The sequence below is a fragment of the Mesocricetus auratus genome, unplaced genomic scaffold (assembly GCF_017639785.1).
Source record: "Mesocricetus auratus isolate SY011 unplaced genomic scaffold, BCM_Maur_2.0 Super-Scaffold_100004, whole genome shotgun sequence".
In the NCBI taxonomy this organism is placed as follows: Eukaryota; Metazoa; Chordata; class Mammalia; order Rodentia; family Cricetidae; genus Mesocricetus; species Mesocricetus auratus.
The window spans coordinates 116,990,088-117,011,479 of record NW_024429189.1 but is presented as its reverse complement, the minus strand read 5'-3'; the positions used below and the strand labels follow the sequence as shown (position 1 = coordinate 117,011,479).

Below are 21,392 nucleotides of genomic sequence, written 5' to 3'. Positions count from 1 at the left end.
ATGACTTCTGCTGCACGTGCGTCTGCACTCACTGGTTTCTCTTGGCCACCTTCCTCATCTCTGCACTCACTGGTTTCTCTTGGCCACCTTCCTCATCTCTGCTGCTCCCTGGTTACCCATGGCCACATCCTGAAGGCTGTGTAAGCTAAAGTAGAAACACAGAGTGTGCCCTGGCTGGGGGGCAGCTCAGGGATGGAGCTTGTCTAGCATGTACAAGGTCCTAGCTTCCGGCCCCTGGACTGCAAACAAATTAATCCTCCCTGGGGAGACATAGGGGAGACAGAGGATATTTATGGAGAAAATGTCTGATTTAAGCCACGGGTCTATTTGAAAGCTGAAGGAGCCTGTCCTAGTTGGTTTTGATCGACGGCTTAATACAACTAAGAGTCACCTGGGAAGAAGGTGTTCAACTGAGGGTGCCTGCCCAGATCTGGTTGGCCTGTGGGGAACTGTCTAGATTATTGATTGATGCCCCCGCCACTGTGAGTGGTACCGCCTTGCAGGTGGCCCTGGTTGTCTAAGAAAGCTAGGTGAACATAAGCCTGAGGGGCCAGTAAACATCCTTAGTTTGAGCTCTGCGTTCCTGCCTTGGCTTTGCCTAGTGACAGACTGTTACCTGGAAGTGTAAGCCAAATAAACCCATTCTTCCCCAGATTTTTTTTTTTTTTTTTTTTTTGGTGCTGGTATTTATCACAGCAGAAGGCAGACTGGAAAAAATTATCTCAGCTGTCTTATGACCTGGAGCTGTTTGCTAAGGACAAGGGAACTTTACCAGGAATACCAAGGAAATTCACATCTGGTCACCCAGCCTCCTGGGAGAGGGGCAGAAGCCATGCTCAGGGCACCACACTGATCTGAGAACACCTGTCATAAAGACATGAGCTTGGACAACAGTCAGCTGACATTACCCGGGAGCTCAGAATGTGCTATGTGACCAGTGGTCTTGTGTAGTCTTCCTTGAGGATTCGTTATCAGATGTGTGAGAGCATCTGTGTGAAAGGTTATTCCCACCTGGCTGTGTAAAGAGAGGAACTTTCTGTTTATTTATTTATGTTTTTGCAATGCTAGGGATGGAATCTTGGCATACATCATGCGAGCACTCTGCCACTGAGGCCCATGCCCACACAGCCTTTGTGTTTATATCTCTGTGGTAGAGTGGTTTTGATGCCCGCAGCTGCCAGGTTTCAAGTGTCATTTGAGAACACTGCTTTCTTTCCTTCCTGCCTGTGCGGATTTAGTCTTCGTCTGCTCCCAGTGTCTTCAAATACAGATGAATGACTTGGCACCTGCAGTGGAGTGCCGTGCGACCCAGGGTAAAGAGTGAGGAGGAGCTCAAGACAGCACAGTGGTTTTCCACCGTGCATCTTGAGGTCCAAGAAGGAAGTCTCTGTATTTCCTGCCACTTTGGAAGGGTGAACAGGAAGTAATGAAAGTGTTGGTTTTGGTGTGTGTTCATGTACAGATGATCTCACTATTTAGCCCTTCCTGGCTGGCCTAGAACTCACTATGCAGACTAGGGTGGCCTTGAAGTCACAGAGATCTGTGGACCTCTGCCTCCCAAGTGCTGGGATTAAAGGTGGGTGTCGCCAAGCCTGCCTGGATTTGTTGATGTCTTGACTCTGCTGCCTCAGCACCCATAGGTGGGATTCCAGGCTGTGCCACCCATCAGGCCCCACCGATGCTGCCTACACACAGGGAGCAACCGGATGAGCATCGTTTAGATATGAGGCTTTCGTTGTGGGCCTTAGATTTGAATGGCTGAGCCATCTCCCCCACCCTGCTTTAGAGTAAAGAGGGGTGCAGGGTGGCGCTGATCTCCCAGTCTAGAAAAGTGGCTTGGCACCAGTCCTTCCTCTGCCCTTGCTGAAAATAAATTACAGTTAGACTGATACAGTGTAGCCATCACAGGACTTCTTGTGCCCACATCGCCTCTAGTGTAAAAGCATAGAAAGTTTAATTCTTATAAAAAGGAACAAAATACAAAAACTGGATAATAATTACAGACAAACCCCTCCTGCCTGAGACCCCCTCCCAATCTAAGGCCCTCACTGTCCGCGGTGCACCCTGGTGGGGTTTGCTCTCAGAGGCAGGGCTTCCCTCAACTATCTCAGGGTCTCACCATCCTGGGGGACAGGGAAGGCAGAGAGCTGGGCTGGGACCCAGGGCCGAGATGCTTGGGGTTTCTGTAGACAGTGTCCTGCAGTGTTCTTTTCTTGGGACACAGATAAGAGATGGAGGCAGGGGCCCTCCCAAGTCCTCTCATTACTTCCCTCTGTTAAGAAGGGTGTCTGTGCGGGAGACAGTTCAGGAGAGCCCACTAGATGCCTGAGCCTACAAGCTAAAGGGGGCTTACCACAGCCCCCTTAATGAGGAGTCAAGAGACTTCCCCAAGTTTCCACAGCAGGCAACAGGCAGCTTAATGTCCCAGCCTCTCCCCTAATGTCCTTGGGCTGCCTCCAGCTGAATGCTGCAAACCAGATCTCTCAGAAGTCAAAGAACAAAGTCTGCAACTGGGGCTCCTAAGCACCAGGCCCAGTGTTGGGGGAGGGCTGTGCTTTGCAATTCCAGGTCGGCAGGAGGGCTTTTGGGTTAAAAAGCTCAGACCCAGATCTATGACCACACGGAGAAGTGGGTGGGGGGTTTGCTCTCTGGGTTCTGGTTTTCCACCGCGGCGACGGTGTCTTGTGGTGGCCAACCGAGGCTACACAGAACAGTCCAGGCTGCAGTAGTCAGCAGATGAGAAGAGCTGTAGCACGTTAACCAGTGGGAACATGAGCAGGGCGCCAATCAGCGAGCCCAGCTGCACTGCTGCCCCACACCACAAGAGGGCACTGCGGCTCCGGTCACGCAAGATTATACCCAGCATCACCTTGACATAGCTGAGACAGGCTGCAAACAGCACCCAGGAGAGCACCTGCAGGCCATCAGGGAAGATGCAGAAGGAAGAGAACTCAGGGGCTTGCCAAGAGAGATGAAATTGCCCCTGGCTACAAGGAGGCCCTACGGAGGTGACCCTGAACCCTAACCCTCCAGAGTAAAAGGAAACCCAGGTGTCTCTCCCTCCCCCAAATGATCAAGTCAGGGCGTATATGAGAGAGGTAGCATCCATGGCTGCCTCACCTTCCTGAGTCCCCGCTTTTATGAGAATCACTAAGAAGGCTTAGACTAACAGAAAGGGCTGTCCCTGGGGTGCCCCCAGCCTTAGAAGTGAGAGTGGGAGGGGATACTTACAATGAGGACTTCTCCACCCCAGTGACCCTGCAGGGTGGGGCAGGGGCTCATGGCAGCCATGGCCATGTTGTAGGCCCCAAAGCCGGTTCCCAACACTGTGAGCAACCCCAGGAACAACAGGGACCTGTGGAGGAGCGGAGAAGGGCGTGAGAGGAGTTGAGAAGCCTGATGTCTATTCCCTCCACCCAGGCCTCCAGAGTAGCCGTCACAGAAAACAATCCCAGGCTACTTAGATTAAGGGGGACACGGAGAGTCAAGGTACCTCATATGTTCATACCAGATCACAGTTCAGCCACCCCAATCTCCAGACTGGTCGCTGACCCACCTCTGACCTAGTCTTGCCTGCACAATGGGAGTGTGGTAGGCAGAGTTGCCCTGGAGAAGCGGATGAGGCTCAGGCGCTGGGCGGCCTCCCAGCTGTGGGCGCTGTGCTGGCTATTATTTCTTCAGGATACCAGCTCCTTGCCAGGGAGAGCCACCAGAAGGGGCTTTGATCTCTGCAGGGCCCTTCAGGGTGTGGTGTGCTTTCTCCAGGGCCCTCCCTTCTCTCTGGGAGGCCTGCTATCTGCCTGGGGGGAGGGTCAGTCATGAGCCTTGGAGGTGACTTTCCAGAATTCCATCAGAATCTGGCTGGCCCCTGAGGAAGTGTTCCGAGAAATGGCAACGCCGCCGCCCCTGGTCCTTGAATGAGTGTTTAGGAGCGATTGATCAGTACATGAAGAAACTGTCGCCAGCAGCCTTTCCTTCCTGTATGTGTGTCAACCTGACACAAGCTAGAGTCATCAGAGGAAGGAGCCTCAGCTGAGGAAATGCCTCCATGAGCTCCAGCTGCAAGGCATCGTCTCTATTAGTGATCAATGGGGGAGGGCCCAGCCCACCGTGGGTGGTACCATCCCTGGGCCACTGGTCTTGGGTTCCATAAAAAAAACAGGCTGAGCTAGCCAGGGGAAGCAAGTCAGTAAGCAGGAACTCTCTGCATCAGCTCCTGCCTCCAGAATCCTGCCCGTTGGAGTTCCCGTCCTGACTTCCTCCAATGATGGACTATGATCTGGAAGTGTAAGCCAAATAAACCGTTTCCTCCCCAACTTGCTGTGTGGTCACGGCAATAGAATCCTAACCAAGACATTTCCCCTGTGACTGTAACCTGAGACTGTACCCCTACAGAGACCGCCTACCCAGACTAACTCCTCCTTGTGCTGCCATAAGCAACTTGAGATCTGGGTGGTGTAGTAGGTGCCTCCATCAGAGTGAGCACAGCCACCTGACCCCAGCTTTCCTGTTTTGTTTCTCCATGGCCATCACCTCAGTCGGGTGTCCAGGATGAAGCTTATATTTTTAGGCCAGGGCCCAGCCCATTCTGGTAGCCTGCATTACATCTTTGCCTGGCTATCCTAGAAGTGAAACCCGAGGGAGCTGGCTGGGCCAGAGGCAGGAGGGCAAGAGGGCAGCTTCATCCCCTTCTCTAGGTCTCAGGGTTCCAGGTGTCCACCTCGGTAGTTGACTGTCACTCCTCTTGGACTGGTGGCTCTGTTGCTGATACATTGGAAGTGCCAGGCACTGACAGAGAACAACCTATATCACATTCCTAGTCATCATAGGAGGAATACTGTCACTCCACTTTTTCAGAAAGGTACCCTGAGGGACAGAGGTCAAGCATGCTAGCTATCCCACGCCTCTGGGAGATCATATACCAACCACCTCACACATCACTCAGTAAGTGGGGTTTGGCACCTGGGGTTCTGAAATGGAGTCATCTCCACTCTCAGAGTTCCCTGGGTCAGGTGGAGTACCTGTTAGGCAGGAAGATGGGGAGGAAGCAGGCGAGAGGGCTGGCCACGGAGCTGAGGGTTGCAGACAGGTGGTAGGCAACAGGTCCATAAGGCAGACAGGAGTAGGTCTGCACTGAAGGCAGCACACCGTTGGTGAGAGCGTTGACAAAGGCCACCACGGAGTAGATGAAGGTCAGCTGGGCTGGGCGGAGCGAGGCTACACTGACTTCCACTGACCCCTTGCTTGGGCTGGTTACAGGGGCACCCAGAGAGCTGGCGTCCTCCGTGTCTCGTGGCCTGATGGAATGCAGGGTGACCTGGGAGTGGAGAAGGTCCTCTATGGAGCCCTGCCGTCCCCAGGGCTGCCGCTGCAGGATGAAAAAGGCGACCAGGCAGCAGCCCATCAGGAGGGACAGCAGGAGGAAGAAGAGAAGTGGCGAGAAGCGTGGGGGCAGGTAGCGACTCTCTAGGTGCCAGGTGAGGGGCGACAGGGCAGGACCATGGGTTGTCTGCAGAGAAACAAAGCTGCGGTTAGCTACGCCCCTGTGGGAGGTTGAGATGTCAGAAACATTTGTTCCATCAGATTCCCAGATAAAAATTTGAGTCTCGGGGAGTCTTGACCTTAGATTCCCATTTCCCTGGTCTTCCTGATTTTATTTGGAGGCTCAAGATAACCCCCACTCTAACTAAAAGAGGAGACTATGTCACCCTAAGATAGACTTCCTTAGTACTGGTTACTCTAAATTGGTTGAGTTGGGACTGATTTTCAGGACTGAGATATGCAACATTTGTCACTTGTCAGATTCCATCTGAGTTTATGACAGGCCACCTTTGCTCATCTCTTCTTCCCTCCCAGAGTACATTTCCACACCCCGATGAGCCCCATGCCCCTGTCCCTTTCTCCTGTTTGGGAAGGCTTAAAAACCCCTATTACCTGGCTGGTCTTTGAATCTCAAACTCACACGACCCTCCAACATGCACGCACCTAAAATGGTCTTCCTGCTGCCCACCCACCTCACATACTTTAGCTTACAGCCCTTAGCCGACAAGACGGCTCAGCAGGTGAAGGCTCTGGCCATGCAAGACTGACAACCTAGAGCCCTTGTAAGGGCGGGAAGACGGAACTGACGCTATGAAGTTGTCCTCTGACCTCCACCCTTGTGACCCTATGCACCTGTGTCAGAATGCACACACCAATAAGATAAATAAGTAAAATAACGGGCAGTCCTGCTGAAGAAACAATGAAAATGAAGGAGGCAAGTTTTCCCTTCCCCACGCTGTGGCCAAGCGCAGTGCGGCAGCGGCTGTGGGTCACTCTGGGTACCTGGGTGATGTGGCTCTCCACTGTGGTCACAGGGCTCAAGGCGGTGCCTGGTGTCTCTGTGGCATTGATACAGGTGGTGATACCTGAACCTTGGGCAAGAGCCACCAGTGCGGGCAGGAGGCCACTGAGCCCCTCTCCTATAAAGAAGGTGGTGAGATAGAACGTGGGCAGCTGGCTCATGAAGGGTAGGAAGGTGACAGAGGAGGTGCAGTCCACCAGGGCCAGGAAGAAGGTGAGGACGATGAAGGCCACACTGTGCTGTCCACCCTGCATCCAGGAGGTCACGTTCCACAAGAAGGCCAAGAGGATGCAGGCAGCCATGCCTATGCACAGGATAAGGAAGATCACGGGCACCTCCGACAGGCAGCCGGGTTGGAAGCGATGCAACAGGGTCACTAGGAGGGGGCCTATGTTGGCCAGCTGGATGACCACAGTGAGGTAGGAGGGCAGGTCCCAGCCCTCGGGCAGCTCAGTCACCAGCAGAGGCAGCTCCACCCAGAGCCCGTTGATAGCCACCCAGGAGCCCATGCCAAAGGCGCAGACCAGCAGGTGTGTCAGGAAGGCCATCGTGGGCAGCCTGGGCCAGACGCTCGCTGTCCCGTCCTCCAGGTCAGGCTGCAAAAGGGCTTGTGGAGAGGGACACCTGGTGAGACAGTTCAAGTTTATCATCAACAAGCTGGATTTCGATCAGCAGAAAACATAATGCATTTGTTTACAGATAACCTGCAACTGGGCCAAGATTTCCTCAGCAGGACGCAGAAATCCTGGCACCACAAAAGAAAAACTTGATATATTTAACTTCAGACACGTTAAAACACACAAATGCGCTGGGCATTGGTGGCACACACCTTTAATCCCAGCACTCGGGAGGCAGAGGCAGGAGGATCTCTGTGAGTTCGAGGCCAGCCTGGTCTACAGAGTGAGTTCCAGGACAGCCTCCAGAGCTACATGGAGAAACCCTGCCTGGAAACAAACAAAAAAACAAACAAAACCAAAAACCACACACAAATGCAATAAACGCAAACAGGTAAACAAAATATTCCAGCAAAAAAACAAAACAAAACAAAACAAAAAAAACAAAAAAACTAACAGCAAGGTCAAAAGACAAATGGCAACCTGGAGGAGATATGGGCAAAACCGACAAAAGGCTTGTTTCTTTAACACACATAGTTTTTATAAACCAAGAACTGAAAATTCAAGAGAGGAATTTGCCAAGGACATAAACAGTTTAGGGGGAAAACACATAGACTGGGTTTTGACCTGTGGATGGGAAAACGACTCCAGGATGCCATTTCCATGCGAGTTGAAAAGTCAGCAGATGTGACATTTTTAGACAATCATAGCCAAGGAAGCTTACCCAGCCCACACTGCTGTCCTCGATGAGCAGGTTTGGAAGTGGCCTAAAAGTCCCCCGCACAAGGCCACCCAGCCAGCAAGTGGCATGTCCTTTGTGAGAGCTGAATCAGCCTAGCCAGCTCCTCCTTGGATAGAGGAAGGGGGGACCCCTTTCCCCCCACCATATGCCCTTAAACTGGTCCCATGCCAGTACTTACCCAGTTGGGTAGTCACAAGCACACTCCAAGCCTTAGTTTTCCTTTTTTTTTTTTTACTTTGAGAAAAAAAATCTGTTTAACCCAGGCTAGCCTAGAACTCTAGATCTTCTAGATCTTCCTGCTTTTATGTCACCTCACTCATGAATCCCTCTAGCAGTTTATATAGAATTGTTTTAGAGCTTTCTGGTAGCCCAGATTCTTCCTGACGCAACAAACAGCAAATGATACAGGGAACAGAGAGAGCCAGTCAGTAATTAAAGGAGGCAGTCTCCCTTCCAGGGCTGTCTCGTGAGAGTGCCTGCCTAGGGAGGTTAGTGGGTAGACAGGTGGGGCTCCATCAGGGTCTGCACCCCGCTTCCCCACTTTTTTTTTTTTTGGAAACAGGGTTTCTCTGTATTGTTTTGGAGGCTGTCCTGGAACTAGCTCGGTAGACCAGGCTGGCCTCGAACTCACAGAGATCCGCCTGCCTCTGCCTCCAGAGTGCTGGGATTAAAGGCGTGCGCCACCACCGCTCCGAAGACCCTGTAAGGAGCACGTACTGATGGCTGACAGCCAGGGCATGTTCCAGGCAGAGGGAACGGCGCACACGAAGGTCAGACTGTTTCTCTTGGAGCCGTGAACGTTCCGAGCGTGTGGAGATGCGTGTAAAAGACGAGATGGGGCGTAGCTCAGGCACATTTTACGTGGTCCCCCACCCTCCAGGAACACGTACATGCCAGGCAAGAGCTCTGTCACCAAGCCTACACAGCCTCTTGCCTTTACTTTCAATTTTGAGACAGGGTCTCACTGAGCTCCCAGGCTGACTGCGATCTCATTCTGCAGCCCAGACAGGTTTTAACTTTGGAATTCCCGTGCCTCAGCCTCCCTGGAAGCTGGGACTATATATAGCTCAGCCCTGTCTTTGGTGGCCCTGTGGCTCTGGTTCACTCGTGTGTAACCTGCCTTTATGGGGTGCCTACACCCAGCTGAACAATTGTCCTCTGCTCTTGTGAATGTGAATAAATCTGTCACCAAGAAAGCCAGAGAATCGAAACACAGAGCCGTCCAGGCAGCATGAAGTGCTACAGAGCCAGGAGAAGCTGGGAGGCAGGTGTGGGAGGGGTCTGGGGGAAACAGGTCCAGGGTGGAGCTGGCCAGCCAGTGCAAAGCCCTCTCCATGCTCAAAGATCAGCCTTGGGACGGCCGGGCGGTGGTGGCGCACGCCTTTAATCCCAGCACTCCAGAGGCAGGCGGATCTCTGTGAGTTCAAGACCAGCCTGGTAAACAGAGCAAGTTCCAGGACAGCCTCCAAAGCCAAAAAACGAAAAACCAAAAAAAAAAAAAAAAAAAAAAAAAAAAGATTAAGGGTATTAGAGAAGCAGAGGGGAGGGGACACTTCAAGGACTCTGTGGACGTCTCCTCAGGGCCCGCAGTCGCTCTAGGTAGAGGAAGACCGGTCCTGACTGGCTGAGGTGAGACAAGCGATGGGGAGCCATGAAGGAAGCAGGGCCCCATGTCTAGGTACTGGCATGGCTACTTGCTATCCACCTGTACCAAACCCCCTGGCTTCAAGGAGTGGTCAGAGGTGTATGGGACCGTGGAGCAGAGCAGGCCCCAGGAAGGAGTGAGAAGAGGTGGCCTGACATTTCAGGCTCTGGGGCCAGGAATCAGGAAGTGAGGAAGGGCTGAGGGGACCAGAAACACCGGCCTTAAGATAGAGCTGCTTCCTGGGATGCAGAGCCCAGAGACCCGACCAAGTCTCTGCCTGAGATGAGATCCAGAAACAAATGGGTGACCAGAGACATCAGAGGGAGACTTCAGGCCAGAGCGTCTCTGTCTCTGCCCCCCCTCTTGTGTGTGTGTTTTGCAGGGGTGAACCAGGGTCTTGTGCTAGGCAAGTGCATACCACCTTCTTTGTTACTTGTACATCAAACACTGAGTGTCAGCGGTTCCACACCCACATTGTGTGGTACCGGGCTACCTCCTCCCCCGAGTGGCGTGACCTTGCTTCTGGACTGTAACAATTCCCTGGCTTCTGTGCAAAGCCTCACATCTTGGGATGCTCAGAAACCAGCCAGCCACAGAGTCTATCTGTGCCTATCAGAGTTTTCCCACGGGAACTGGGGTATGTGTGGGGAGGTATTCTCTCCTCCCTGGAGGCAGCATCTGGCTTGCAAGGCACTGGGCCACCCTACACCCTGGCGCCATGGTTGGATGCTCACACTGCATAGACAGGCTGACAGTTGGTGGCCACCGAGCAGAGGGGGCCAGATCAGAGAGAGTTGGCGCTGGCCTGCTGGTGGCCCTGGGGACTGGGTAGGACCTGCCTGGCTTTGGGTAGGCAGAGCAGTGGACCAGAAAGCCAACCTAGGGAAGGCAGTGGGATATCGAGCAGGGTGTGAGGAGACATCGATGGTGGACAAGGTGTAGGGGTCCAAGAACCAACAGTTAAAGACACAGGAGTGGCCGGGCGTTGGTGGCGCACGCCTTTAATCCCAGCACTCGGGAGGAATAGGCAGGAGGATCTCTGAGTTCGAGACCAACCAGCCTGGTCTACCGAGCTAGTTCCAGGACAGCCTCCAAAACAATACAGAGAAACCCTGTCTCGAAAAAGCAGAAAACAAACAAAAAACAAAAAACAAAAAAATAAAAGAGGCGGCACAGGGGCAGCCGCTGGGTGGCCAGGAACCTGGTCCCTCTCACACCCAGTGGGAAAGTGGGGCAGGAATTTTCTCCTATGGCCTCCAACTCATGCCAACTAAGTTCCCCCTTGCAAAGACTTGGTTGGACAACCACACAGCCAGCAAACAGGTAGTGGCAGTGGCATTCTGCCCACTACGATCTCAGAGAGAGCTGTCTTGTCATCCAGGCCTGTGCTCCCTGGCGGTGTGACCTCGGGTCACTTGCTTGCTTTCTTTGAGCCTCCTGTGATCCCACCTGCGAAAGGACCTGGGTATGCCATGGCTTGGTGGCCCAGGTCTCAGGGAGGGAGGAGGTCTCATGGCTCCCTTCCTTCCTCCCCTCCTTGCGGGCCAGGAAGGGCATCCGGCCTCCCACACCAGTCCAACATTGGAGGGAGAGCCATCCGCAGACTGGTGGGACCTTGTGCGCCCCGGCCAGGTTGCTGAGGCTCGGCCGATGGATACAGGTGCTGCGCAGCAGCATCGCGGCCAAGCAGGCCAGGACTGGGAGCGTGGAGGAGGCTCAGAGTCCGCAGCCGCTCCGCCTATCCCTGCCACTCTCCTGGAAGGAACTAGGGTAAAGGTCACAGGCCACCCACTGTCCCCGGACGGACGCCCCCCTCCCGCTCGTGCTCCACCGCAACTCACCGACGGTCACGGAGGGTCTGCTTGCGCCGTGGCTTCTGGCGTCTGTGGCGGCACCTGTTTGTCTCCGCCCCGGTGGCGGGAAGGTGGGCGGGACCGAGGGGATGGCCCTGCAACAGTACTCAGGAGCCACTACCAACGGTCCCCGTGGGACCAGAGCCTTCTGCATCCCGCCCACTCCTCTCCTTCGGCTTGTTCCCTCCAGGAACAATCCAAGGTGGGGTAGGGTTTGTTGCAGCGAGACGTAACTAGCCATTGCTACTACAGGGATCTACTACAGGAGTTCCTCTGTACAGATGAGGAAACTGAGGCCCAGAGAAGTGGGGTCTTGAGTGGAGCAAAGCCTCCCTCTCCCTCATAACCTGGGTACCACTACCACACCCAAGACCCTTGTTGTGAAGGATGCTGGACTAGCTCCCATTCCTGACCCTTCTTCAGGTCTCAGAGTCTGTGGTACTTTGGGCTGGAATTTCTCCTGTTGGTGTGTCTCCTGCCCATATAGCCATCAGTGCACACGAAGAGTTTGGAAGGCGGAGGCAGAACACCCCCCCCCTCCACCAAGGCCAAGTGTTCTGGTCTCGGGGACACAGGCTTGCTCTGAAATGTGCTGGTCTCTGGAACACAGGCTGGCTCTGAAAAGGTTCTGCACCTGTCCTCCTGGGTCCAGTTGGGTTCCCTCTGTCCCAAATTCCCTCCTTGCCTGTGGCCAGCCTCTCACAGGTGTTCCACATGGTGTCGCTATTCTTTTTTTTTTTTTTTTTTTTTTTTTTTGGTTTTTACGAGACAGGGTTTCTCTGTATTGCTTTGGAGGCTGTCGATCCAGGGCAGCCTCGAACTCACAGAGATCCTGCCTCTGCCTCCCGAGTGGTGGGATTAAAGGCGTGCGCCACCACTGCCCGGCTTGGTGTCGCTCTTCTAATTAATCAGATATCAACCTTGAAGACTCCCTGCTGCTCACTCAATCCTCACAAGCCAAAGCTTTCCCAACAGGAAAGTTGCCTTGGCTATTTTCAGAAGTGCATACAGTACCTTGGAGCCACCATAGTAATCCAATCCTTCAGTTGAATATCCTTTCTGCCCATCACCAAACATGAATGTCAAATGTCACCTCCACTGAAGAGCTCTGTCTTCTCTGTAACAAGCCTCCCGCATGGGCTGTGTGAGTATAACTTTGCACTGCACACGTGAATGGACCCAGCCTGTGCGTCTGCCCTGACTTTCCTCTGTAGAAAGTCCTTTAGCTTTTGTTGTTTAAGATCCTTTAGTTTTTAATAGTTTTCCCAGCACTACGCCCTGCATTTTAGCGATGGGGATGGCCCCAGGGTTTAGTTAGGGACTTTGTCACTGAGCCGTGCCTCTAAGTCCTTTGAGAAACTTAAAGTTTACAGAAAGTTTAAGGTTTATTTGCACAGACTGTGGTGGGAAGTGGAGAGAACTCACAGTCTGTTTCTTTCTTTCTTTTGAAAGACATATACCCCAGACGGGCCTAAAATGCCACATCTGTCCAAAGATGGCCTTGAACTTCTGATCCTCCTGCCTCTACCCCCAAAGTCTAGGACTGCACCACTCCTAGTGTTGGGAGTCCACCCAAGGGCTTCGTGCATGCTAAGCAAGTGATTTACCAGTTGGGCTACATCCCCAACAACTCCTAAATATTGAAGCTGCCTCTTGTACTTAATGTCAGAGACCTTTCAAGCCCGGCAGCAGTGGTGCATGCCTTTAATCCCATCACTCGGGAGGCAGAGGCAAGCAGATCTCTCTGAGTTCAAAGCTAGCCTCGTGTACAAAGCAATTCCAGGACAGCCAGGACTACATTCATTATCAACTCCATTTAAACGCTAGCTGTAAGCCTGGCACCTTGGGAAGGACTTAGGATGTACAAGTGAATAGAGTTCAAAGTTCTGGCCCTTGGCAAACCGACCTTCTAGTAGAGATGAATGAGCCAGCAGCTTACTCCGCACCTTAGAACGTGGCTGTCAGGGGCGAGGCAGGTGGGCGGGGCGTCCTCTGGGAGGACAGTGGCTGGCAAGACTCAGGCTTGCCAGGGTGGGAAAGGGCTCCTGCCCGCAGCCCATCTCACTCCGGATTCCTTTTCGCCGCGTCTGTTTAGCCCCGCCAATTGCGGGTGCTCATTATTTGACAAGATCATGACAGCAAAGTTGGAACGGTCACACTGGCCTGTGATCTCAGTTCTCGGGAAGTTGAAGCAGAATCAAGAGTTCAAGGCCAGAGTGCACTGCAGAACAAGACCCTGCTATTAAACAAGACCCTGCCATCACGGTCTAAAAACAAAACTAGAGAGCCGTCGACATGACTAATCAGGTAAAAGCGCTTGCACCCAAGCCTGATGACCTGAGTTTGATCACTGGGACCTGTTTGATGGAAGGAGAAAACAGATTCCCGCAAATTGTCCTCTGACCTTCACACACCGGTGTTGCTTGTCTCTCCCAAACCCCCGCAAATAAATATAATAGAAAAAAACCCTGGTTCATTAAGAAACACAAAAGGACATCTCATTCATAACTGGTACCTGCAAACGTGTAGAGCCTCGGGTAACTCGAGGTGGCGCTCACGTTCCTTGGGGAGCCTCAAAGCCAGCCTCACAAGGACTGGTCTCTTGTGAGTCTGCCCAGGACTCACAAGAGGGTTTCCGTCGCGCCACAGGCGCAGCTTCCTGACCGCACCCTCGGGTGGGAAGGTACGGCGCGAAGGCGCCGCTGCAGTGCATGCGAGCAGCCGCCAGGGGGCGCAGGAGCCTGCGTCTTCCAGAAGGGCCTTAGCATTTCACAGCTAAGGGCTCTCCACCCCCACCCCACCCCACTCCCCAGCACTCCAGGGTGCGGCAGGTAGGACCTTAAAGCTAGTGTGAGAAGAATGCAGGAAGTCGAAGGCAAAAGGCGCGTGTAGCCAAAGCTCTGTGAGAGAAAAGGCATAGAGAAGGGCTGTAGAGACACTTCCAGGCCAGCCAAGGACTCATTTGCTCCCTCGCAGGGCGGCAGCACCCTGTAGTCCTTGTCAAAAGTACCTAACACCCAAGAACAGCACGGGGGCCCAGGGTTGAGCAGTAGATACACACCACGTCACTTGATTCTTTTGAAAACATTCTCTTTTGGGGGGGGGGGAGGGTTCGAGACAGGGTTTCTCTGTATTGTTTTGGAGGCTGTCCTGGAACTCGCTCTGTAGACCAGGCTGGCCTCGAACTCACTGAGATCCGCCTGCCCCTGCCTCCTGAGTGCTGGGATTAATGGCGTGCACCACCAACGCCCGGCTTGAGCCACCAACGCCCGGCTTGAAAACATTCTTTAGGGATGTATGTGAGTAATTTAGCACATGAAACCTATAAGAAACAATCCAGAAGATTGACAGTGGAGTGGGGGCGTTTGTGCAAGGGGGCAGAAAGGGGAGGCTAGAGTGGTCTAAGGGAACTTTAGCTTTAACGGATCTGTTTTAACCATCTGTGAATCTGTAAGCCTGTTGGCTGTTTAACCTAAAGTTATAATTGTCTCCCACTCCCCACCCCTGCCACCAGAGTTTCTCTGTGTAGCCCTGGCTGTCATGGAAATCTCTGTAGACCAGGCTGGCCTCTCACCCACAGAGATCCCCTGCCTCTGTCTCTGAGTGTTGGGATTAAAGGTGTGAATCATCACTGCCTGGCTATAGTACATTTTGTTGTTGTTTTGTTTTTCGAGACAGGGTTTCTCTGTATTGTTTTGGAGGCTGTCCTGAAATTCGCTCAGTAGACCAAGCTGGCCTTGAACTCGCAGAGATCCGTCTGCCTCTGCCTCCCGAGTGCTGGGATTTAAAGGTGTGCGCCACCACCACCTGGCTCTATAGCACTTTTTTAAAGGAAGAAAAATGGAGAATAAGTAACAAAAATATCGGGTGCTAACTTGTGCTGGCTCGCACTAGCTTTGAGGCCCCACCTACAGCACCTGGAGTGGTGGGAGGGGCCCTAACCTGTGAAATTCAAGTGAAGTCACAGCTCCCTCTGGTCTTGTGTGAAAACCCTGCAGCCCCGGGGCTAAATGTGGCAGGGGATCGTATCAACCCCGCCCAATACAAAACTGTGAGCTTATTTACATGATGAGATTTTAATTTTTTTGGTGACTCTATTGCGTAGTTCTCTAGCATGAACTTTGTAGATGACAATAGTATGTCTCAATGTCAAAAGTTGGACACTCCTGGTTTAGGCATGCAATGGGTTGGAGGTGAGGGAATCCCATACATACAGATCATAGATAATCTCCAACCAAGCCTGAGAAACGAGGTGGGGCAGAGAGCTCGCTCCCGGTGCGCAGGCAGGGATGGAAACCTGTGCACACCTCTGCCGCCCAATAAGAGGCTGGACTGTGGAAATAACATTCTCTCTGCTGAGACGATAGTCACCACTCACAGGGTGGGGCTGATGTGGGGTAATACATGGCGGGGTAGCACTAGGTAGTATCCCGGGTGGATGCTGTGCGTCACCGGAGCCAGGGGGAGGTGAGGGATCAAGAGCAAACCTCACCTTGATAGCTTGTACAGCAATTTGAGGGCTTTCCGTTTCAAGAAGTCGCCACCAGGAGGCGCCATCTGGAGGATGTGAAAGGCGGTGGAGCTGGGATGTGGGCGCTGTCTCCCTCTGAATTTCACTGTGTTCCCTGCAGGGCTCCCAAATGGACCTATGATCGTCCCTAAGGACTACGTGTCTCACTGACCCCTCTAGAGATCCCGTGGCTCCCACTGATCCCTCTAGAGATCCCGTGGCTCCCAGGATTCCGACATTCACAAACCTCGGCTGCCACCACTGGCTCAGTCTGTTGCATGGACTGCCTGAAATGCCCAAGGCTTCCTTTCACTGTCCTGCCCTCTCCTGCTTCTCTTCATACTCAGCCCTAGCGAGGCTTTTTGCCCATCCTTTCCCTGCACAATAACTCAACACCCTATCAGTAGGACTCACTTGTCCCCAGGAAGCTGGGTGACTTCCCGTCCCTCTCTGCCTCAGGCTCCACTCCGACTCCTTAATGGTCTCCTTGTAGTTTGCATACTATGACAAACTTACTCCCTGCCCATGGATCTTTGTATTCTCTGTTCCTCTCACATTGGCCCTGTCCTCAAGGCAACTACATGGCTTTTTCCTCAGTGTATTCAGGTCTATGATCACTCTTTTTTTTTTTTTTTGTTTTTTGTTTTACAAGACAGGGTTTCTCTGTATTGTTTTGGAGGCTGTCGGTCCAGCCTGGCCTCGAACTCACAGAGATCCACCTGCCTCTGCCTCCCGAGTGCTGGGATTAAAGGCGTGCGCCACCACCGCCCGGCGTATGATCACTCTTGTTTTGTTTGTTTGTTAGTTTGGGGGCAGGGTAGTCCTGGCTGTCCTGGAACTCACTGTGTAGAGCAGGCTGGCCTTGAACTCACAGAGATCTATCTCCCTGCTTCTGCCTCCTGATTGCTGGGATTAAAGGTGTGCGCCACCGCTGCCCGGCTTCTCTGCTCACTCTTGCCTCCAGAAGTGACTGCTTCACTAAAATGGCGACCGTCTGGTCGGGATGCTCTGGAATTTTGCACAGTGCCTTATGGTGCATCTTATGTTCATTTATGCATCTTGTTTGGGGCCTGTATCTCTGTTGGTGTTGGGGTTTGTTCTGTTCACAGCTGAAGCCCTAGTACCCAGCTCATGACTGGCAGACAACAGTACCAAGTGTGGTAGTGCAAGCTTGCCATTCTAGCACGGGAGGTAGAAGCAAGAGGATGAGTTCAAGGCCGGCTACTGCTACATAGCAAGACTTTATTTCCAGAAAACATGGGTGAGGCGTATAGCTCAGTGGCAGAGCTTCTGCCTCAAATGTGTTTGGCTCTGAGGCACAAGTAGACACCCACAATGCACTGCACCACAAGGAACTGCACCGTAACAGATGCTTAATGACTGGGTTTGGGGGTGAAGGAGAGGGAAGAGGTGAGGGGTTCCTACCTGAGCAGGGCACACGTGTCTGGAGTGAAAGGGCAGAGGGACACAGCTAAGGAGGAGAAGCCTAGCCTGCTGGGACCACGGCCATCCAAGGCCTTGGACTGTCCCTCGCCCCTGCATGTGCCCGGCCTCACTACCTTTTCTGTGTCCTGGCCATCTTCAGTCTGCCCTGCGTGAGAGCACAGAGTGGCCCAGACAGTGAGAAGGGGAGAGGGGAGGCTTGGTTGGGAACAGCCTGGGTCTCAGAAGCTGAGCCAATCAAAGGAGGTGCTGAAACGGCAGCCTGACTCTTCTCCCAAGGGTAGAGTAGGTGGAGAGAGAAGGAAAACTGGGCCTGTAGCTCTTCCCCAGCCCATAGGGACAGCGCTCGGTCTCAAGTGCGATTTCTAGTTGACAAGGATTTCCGGTAACAGTGAACTTGACACAGTGCACCCTGCGGATGCAGCTGGCAGAGAGATGAGGTCAGCGTGGAAATCTTAAGCACTGTAGGAAGGATGCCTTCAAACCCAAGAGCCCAGCAAGGAGTCCCTTGCTCTGAGGTGAGGAGGTGGCCCCTGACCTAGGGAAAGAGATGACTATGGCCTCTGAGAGTCTTCCTGGGAATGCCCTGCAGTCCTCCTGGAGGCCATGGTAGTCTGGAGGGTGTACGCCTTTCCATGTTCTGGTTTTGTTCAGAAGAGGGAGAAATCACAGCTCAGTAAAGGTTCCTAGGTTTCTACCTGACCCCCCTCAGGTTCCTCCGGATGCCCACTTCCTCTAGAACCAAAGTGTTCTGTGCTCACTGTGTCCTCCTGGCCCAGACATCTGAGGCACGACAGCTAAGGATGACAAGGACAATTAATCCCAGCCCAACAGGAGCACACACATTTATTGGAGCAAATGATGGTGCGTGCATCTCCGTCTTTTCTGTGGACACGTCGCCTCCCTGGCATTTGGGATGGGTGTTTGCCCTTTGCCTTCTCCTGTTACTTCCCCTATGGATATTTGTGGAGGACCTATCATGTGCTGGGCTGTGGTATAGGCAGGGAGGGGCAAGCCAGACCCTTGCCAGAGGAACTTACATGGGGTACATGGGGTACAGGAAGCTGGGACGCCTATGGAGACAGGAAGACAAGGGGCCACAGGTGTTATCCCTGTCCTGAGGAGGCCCTGGGCTCTGGAGTGTGTTGGGGACTTCAAGGCCAGCGGCTTAAATGCAAGTGAGGGAGGCGGGAGAGACCCTCAGCAGCCAGTGGTTAGGGCTGGGAGCAGAGCATGAACAAGAGCCTGCCTGGGCTGGAGGCTGGGAGGAGGGGCTGGAGCCAGGCCCTGAGTGGCGGTGTCAGGGCAGGATGTGGAGGGGGCTGGTGTCAGCAGGTGTCTGGACTTGCAAGCCTGAGGCAGCGTGCCCAGCCAGGCTCACTGGGGTCTGATTAGCATTGTCACAAAGGGTGGTTCAAGTTGAAAGGCCCCAGCTTTGTCTGGGACCCAAGGTCTCAGGTGTCAGGCTTTTGCAGAGGTCTTGTCCCTGGGCCATGAACTTCTGAGGGTGAAGGGGCTGCTATCCCCTTTGCTTCTGTTTCTCCCTCTCAACCCTGCCATCTGGGGTTAGGGAGGGGCCTAAAGGACAAAGTCACTTTCTTTCATGAGACATTTGTAGGCTGGGGACACCCTTTCTTCCTAGCCCTCTTCCTTTGCAAAATCCCATCTGTCAAGGCAGCCTCTGACCTCCAACTTCTCCCCTGGTGTAGGCAGAGCAGTGGGGAGGGGAGGGAGAGGGGAGGGGAGAGCCTTCCCCCACACCCCTAGGGGAGACACAGCCTCTCCTCCTAGCCCAGGCCATCTGTCCCTCCTGCTTTGGCCACCTGCTCTGTGTATCAAGGCAGGGCACCTCGCTCTATGAGCCTTGATTTCCCATGTGTTGAGTCTGGTTTTCCCAGATGTGAGTGGCTTGTAATTACCATACCTATGATCCACCAGTTCTGAGAGTGAACTGAGGTTTGTCAGTGGAGTTTTGCTCTGCGTTACTTTAGATATACTTTAAATAATTATGGGAGCTCTGAAAATGCACAAATAAATATTATCCGCCACAATACAGGAATGAGCTGGTGAAGCAGGCCAGGTGTCAGAGCTGTCCTAGCGTGCCCTTGGTTCCACGCCCAGCACCACACAAAACTGGGTGTCCTGGACAGTTTTATGTCCGCTTGATGTAAGCTAAAGACATCTGAAACGAGAAAGCCTCAACTGAGAAAATGCATCCGTAAGACTGGGTTGTCGGCAAGCCTGTAGGGAATTTTCTTAATTAGTGATCAATGGGGAGGGCCCAGCCCATAGTGGATGGTGCCATCTCTGGGCTGGTGGTCCTGGGTTCTATAAGAAAGCAGGCTGAGCAAGCCATGGAGAGCAAGCCAGGCAAGTAGGTTTCCTCCATGACCTCTGCATCAGCTCCTGCCCTGTTTGAGTTTCTGTTCTGACTTCCTTTGTAATGACTATAAAGTGTAAGTGTAAGCCAGATAAACCCTTTCCTCCTCCAGCAGCTTTACCGTGGTGTCTCGTCGAAGCAATGGCAGTCTACACTAAGGCAGCTGGCTCTAAATTTTGGACAGCCTTCAAAACGCATCCAGGAACACTGAAAAACCAGTGACTTTTATTTGCCTGTACAATTCACCTTGAAAATACATTTTTAAAAAGAAACAAATAAGGCCATGCTCAGTCTACAGTGGCATCTAAAATGCAGCTTTCCTGGCACTGGTCATGTTTCAGTCTCAAGAACCCCCAAGCCAGTGACTGCGGCACAGACAGATACAGTTTTTCATCCTCACAGAATGTTCTGGAGAGTGAGCTGCTCCACAGATCTTGTCTGATGCTTAGAGCTTAAAAATGCACACCTTCCCCCCACCTGCCTTGGGGACTTGCCGAATCTGATTAAAATGCCCTCTGTTCAGCCGGGCGTTGGTGGCGCACGCCTTTAATCCTAGCACTTGGGAGGCAGAGGCAGGCGGATCTCTGTGAGTTCGAGGCCACCCTGGTCTACAAGGGCTAGTTCCAGGACAGCCTCCAAAAGCCTCGGAGAAACCCTGCCTCGAAAATCAAAAAGAAGAAGAAAAAATCCCCTCTGTTCATGTCTTCCTCCTCTCCCCTTCCTTCATGTGGGCTGGTGACTTCAGGGCCATTTCAGCTGTCACCTGGTACTTGGACAGGGCAGGGGAGGTCTCAGGTGCAGGATGCCTCCAGAGAAACTTCCCAAAGGACCAGAGACCAGAAGACAGGGGCCTTTGATGAAGGGACTGCAGGAGGCAAGGAGGGCGACTGGGAGGAGGAGGGAGGGGCCTGGGGTCTGAATGCCCCCCAGCTCCACCTTCTCAGGCCACAGAAGACGACAGAACTGCATTCTAATAATGTAGATTCAACTCTGTAGTCAGTCAAAGACTGGTGTGATCCCAAACTCAGGGCGGGTGTTCAAGATACCTATCTGCATTCATCACATGAATTTACCTTTTAGCTACTGTCAGCTTTGGGCCAGAAAGACACCCAGCTAGTGAGTTTATTGTTTATCCTTTAGCTGTCTGTCCAGTTTAGGACCACAGGCTGCTCTTCTGTTTTCTATTTTTATCTTATCTGTGACCAGCAGCTGGAGGAATGCTCCCTGAACTGTTAGCATTTGAGGGCTGGAGAGGTGGCTCAGTTGGTAAAGTTCTTTTGAGCAAGCATGATGACCTGAGTTCAATTCTAAGCACCCTCATAAACATAGATCCTGTCTCAAAAAAAAAAAAAAAGTGGGTGGAGCTTGAGGATTAACAGAGGTTGACCTCTGAAACTTTCTTATTTCTTTATTTTAGTTTTTCATAAAATGCCCTGGAAAGAAATGTTTACGTATTCATAAATAGATAATACATTTTAAAGTCACAACACTCAAATGATACTGGTGTGTAATCATCGTGATGGACTTGAATGAATGTAGACTCACTGTGGTCTGATTGGCAGTAAGAGGGGCTCTATTTCCAGGGACAAATGAAATGAGCATATATTTTGATTTCAGGAAGTGCTGACCCTTGAGGGATTTGAATTTTTGCCAAGTGACTTCTTTATTTTCTTAAAATAGAACTTTGTCTTATTTAATCTTTTTTTTTTGTATTTCCTCCTTGTTTACACTTTTATTCTCCTCTTCCAATTCAGTCACCATTGCCTAGCCTTCCAGTTCTGAATTACCAGTAACATTATTTTGATAAGACACAGGAGCTTTGCCAAATACAGCTGTTTTCAATTAGCCTTTGGGTTAATCCT

General features: G+C 52.4%; 2 protein-coding genes across 4 annotated transcripts in view; one reads left to right on the top strand and one right to left on the bottom strand.

The window, feature by feature from the left end:
* Positions 1-1,932: 1,932 nt before the first annotated feature.
* The window catches only part of Slc52a3 (solute carrier family 52 member 3), a 22,335-nt gene continuing 2,875 nt past the window's right edge, over positions 1,933-21,392 (bottom strand). Inside the window, exons 1-5 of one of the 3 annotated variants that reach the window (XM_040746483.1) lie at positions 13,713-13,846; positions 6,325-6,967; positions 5,022-5,509; positions 3,232-3,355; positions 1,933-2,914 (exon numbers count right to left, since the gene is read on the bottom strand). In XM_040746483.1, the coding sequence (XP_040602417.1) occupies positions 2,702-2,914; positions 3,232-3,355; positions 5,022-5,509; positions 6,325-6,891 (1,392 nt within the window). In that variant the 5' untranslated portion in view covers positions 6,892-6,967; positions 13,713-13,846 and the 3' untranslated portion in view covers positions 1,933-2,701. Of the gene's footprint in view, positions 2,915-3,231; positions 3,356-5,021; positions 5,510-6,324; positions 6,968-11,185; positions 11,274-13,712; positions 13,847-21,392 lie in introns of those variants that run through there. The other 2 variants (XM_005072525.4, XM_040746482.1) reach the window with 2 other exon arrangements.
* LOC121140296 (protein piccolo-like) overlaps positions 10,995-21,392 on the top strand; it is a 22,221-nt gene continuing 11,823 nt past the window's right edge. The window contains exon 1 of the mRNA XM_040744997.1: positions 10,995-11,399. Within this exon, the coding sequence (XP_040600931.1) occupies positions 10,995-11,399 (405 nt within the window). The remainder of the gene's footprint in view (positions 11,400-21,392) is intronic.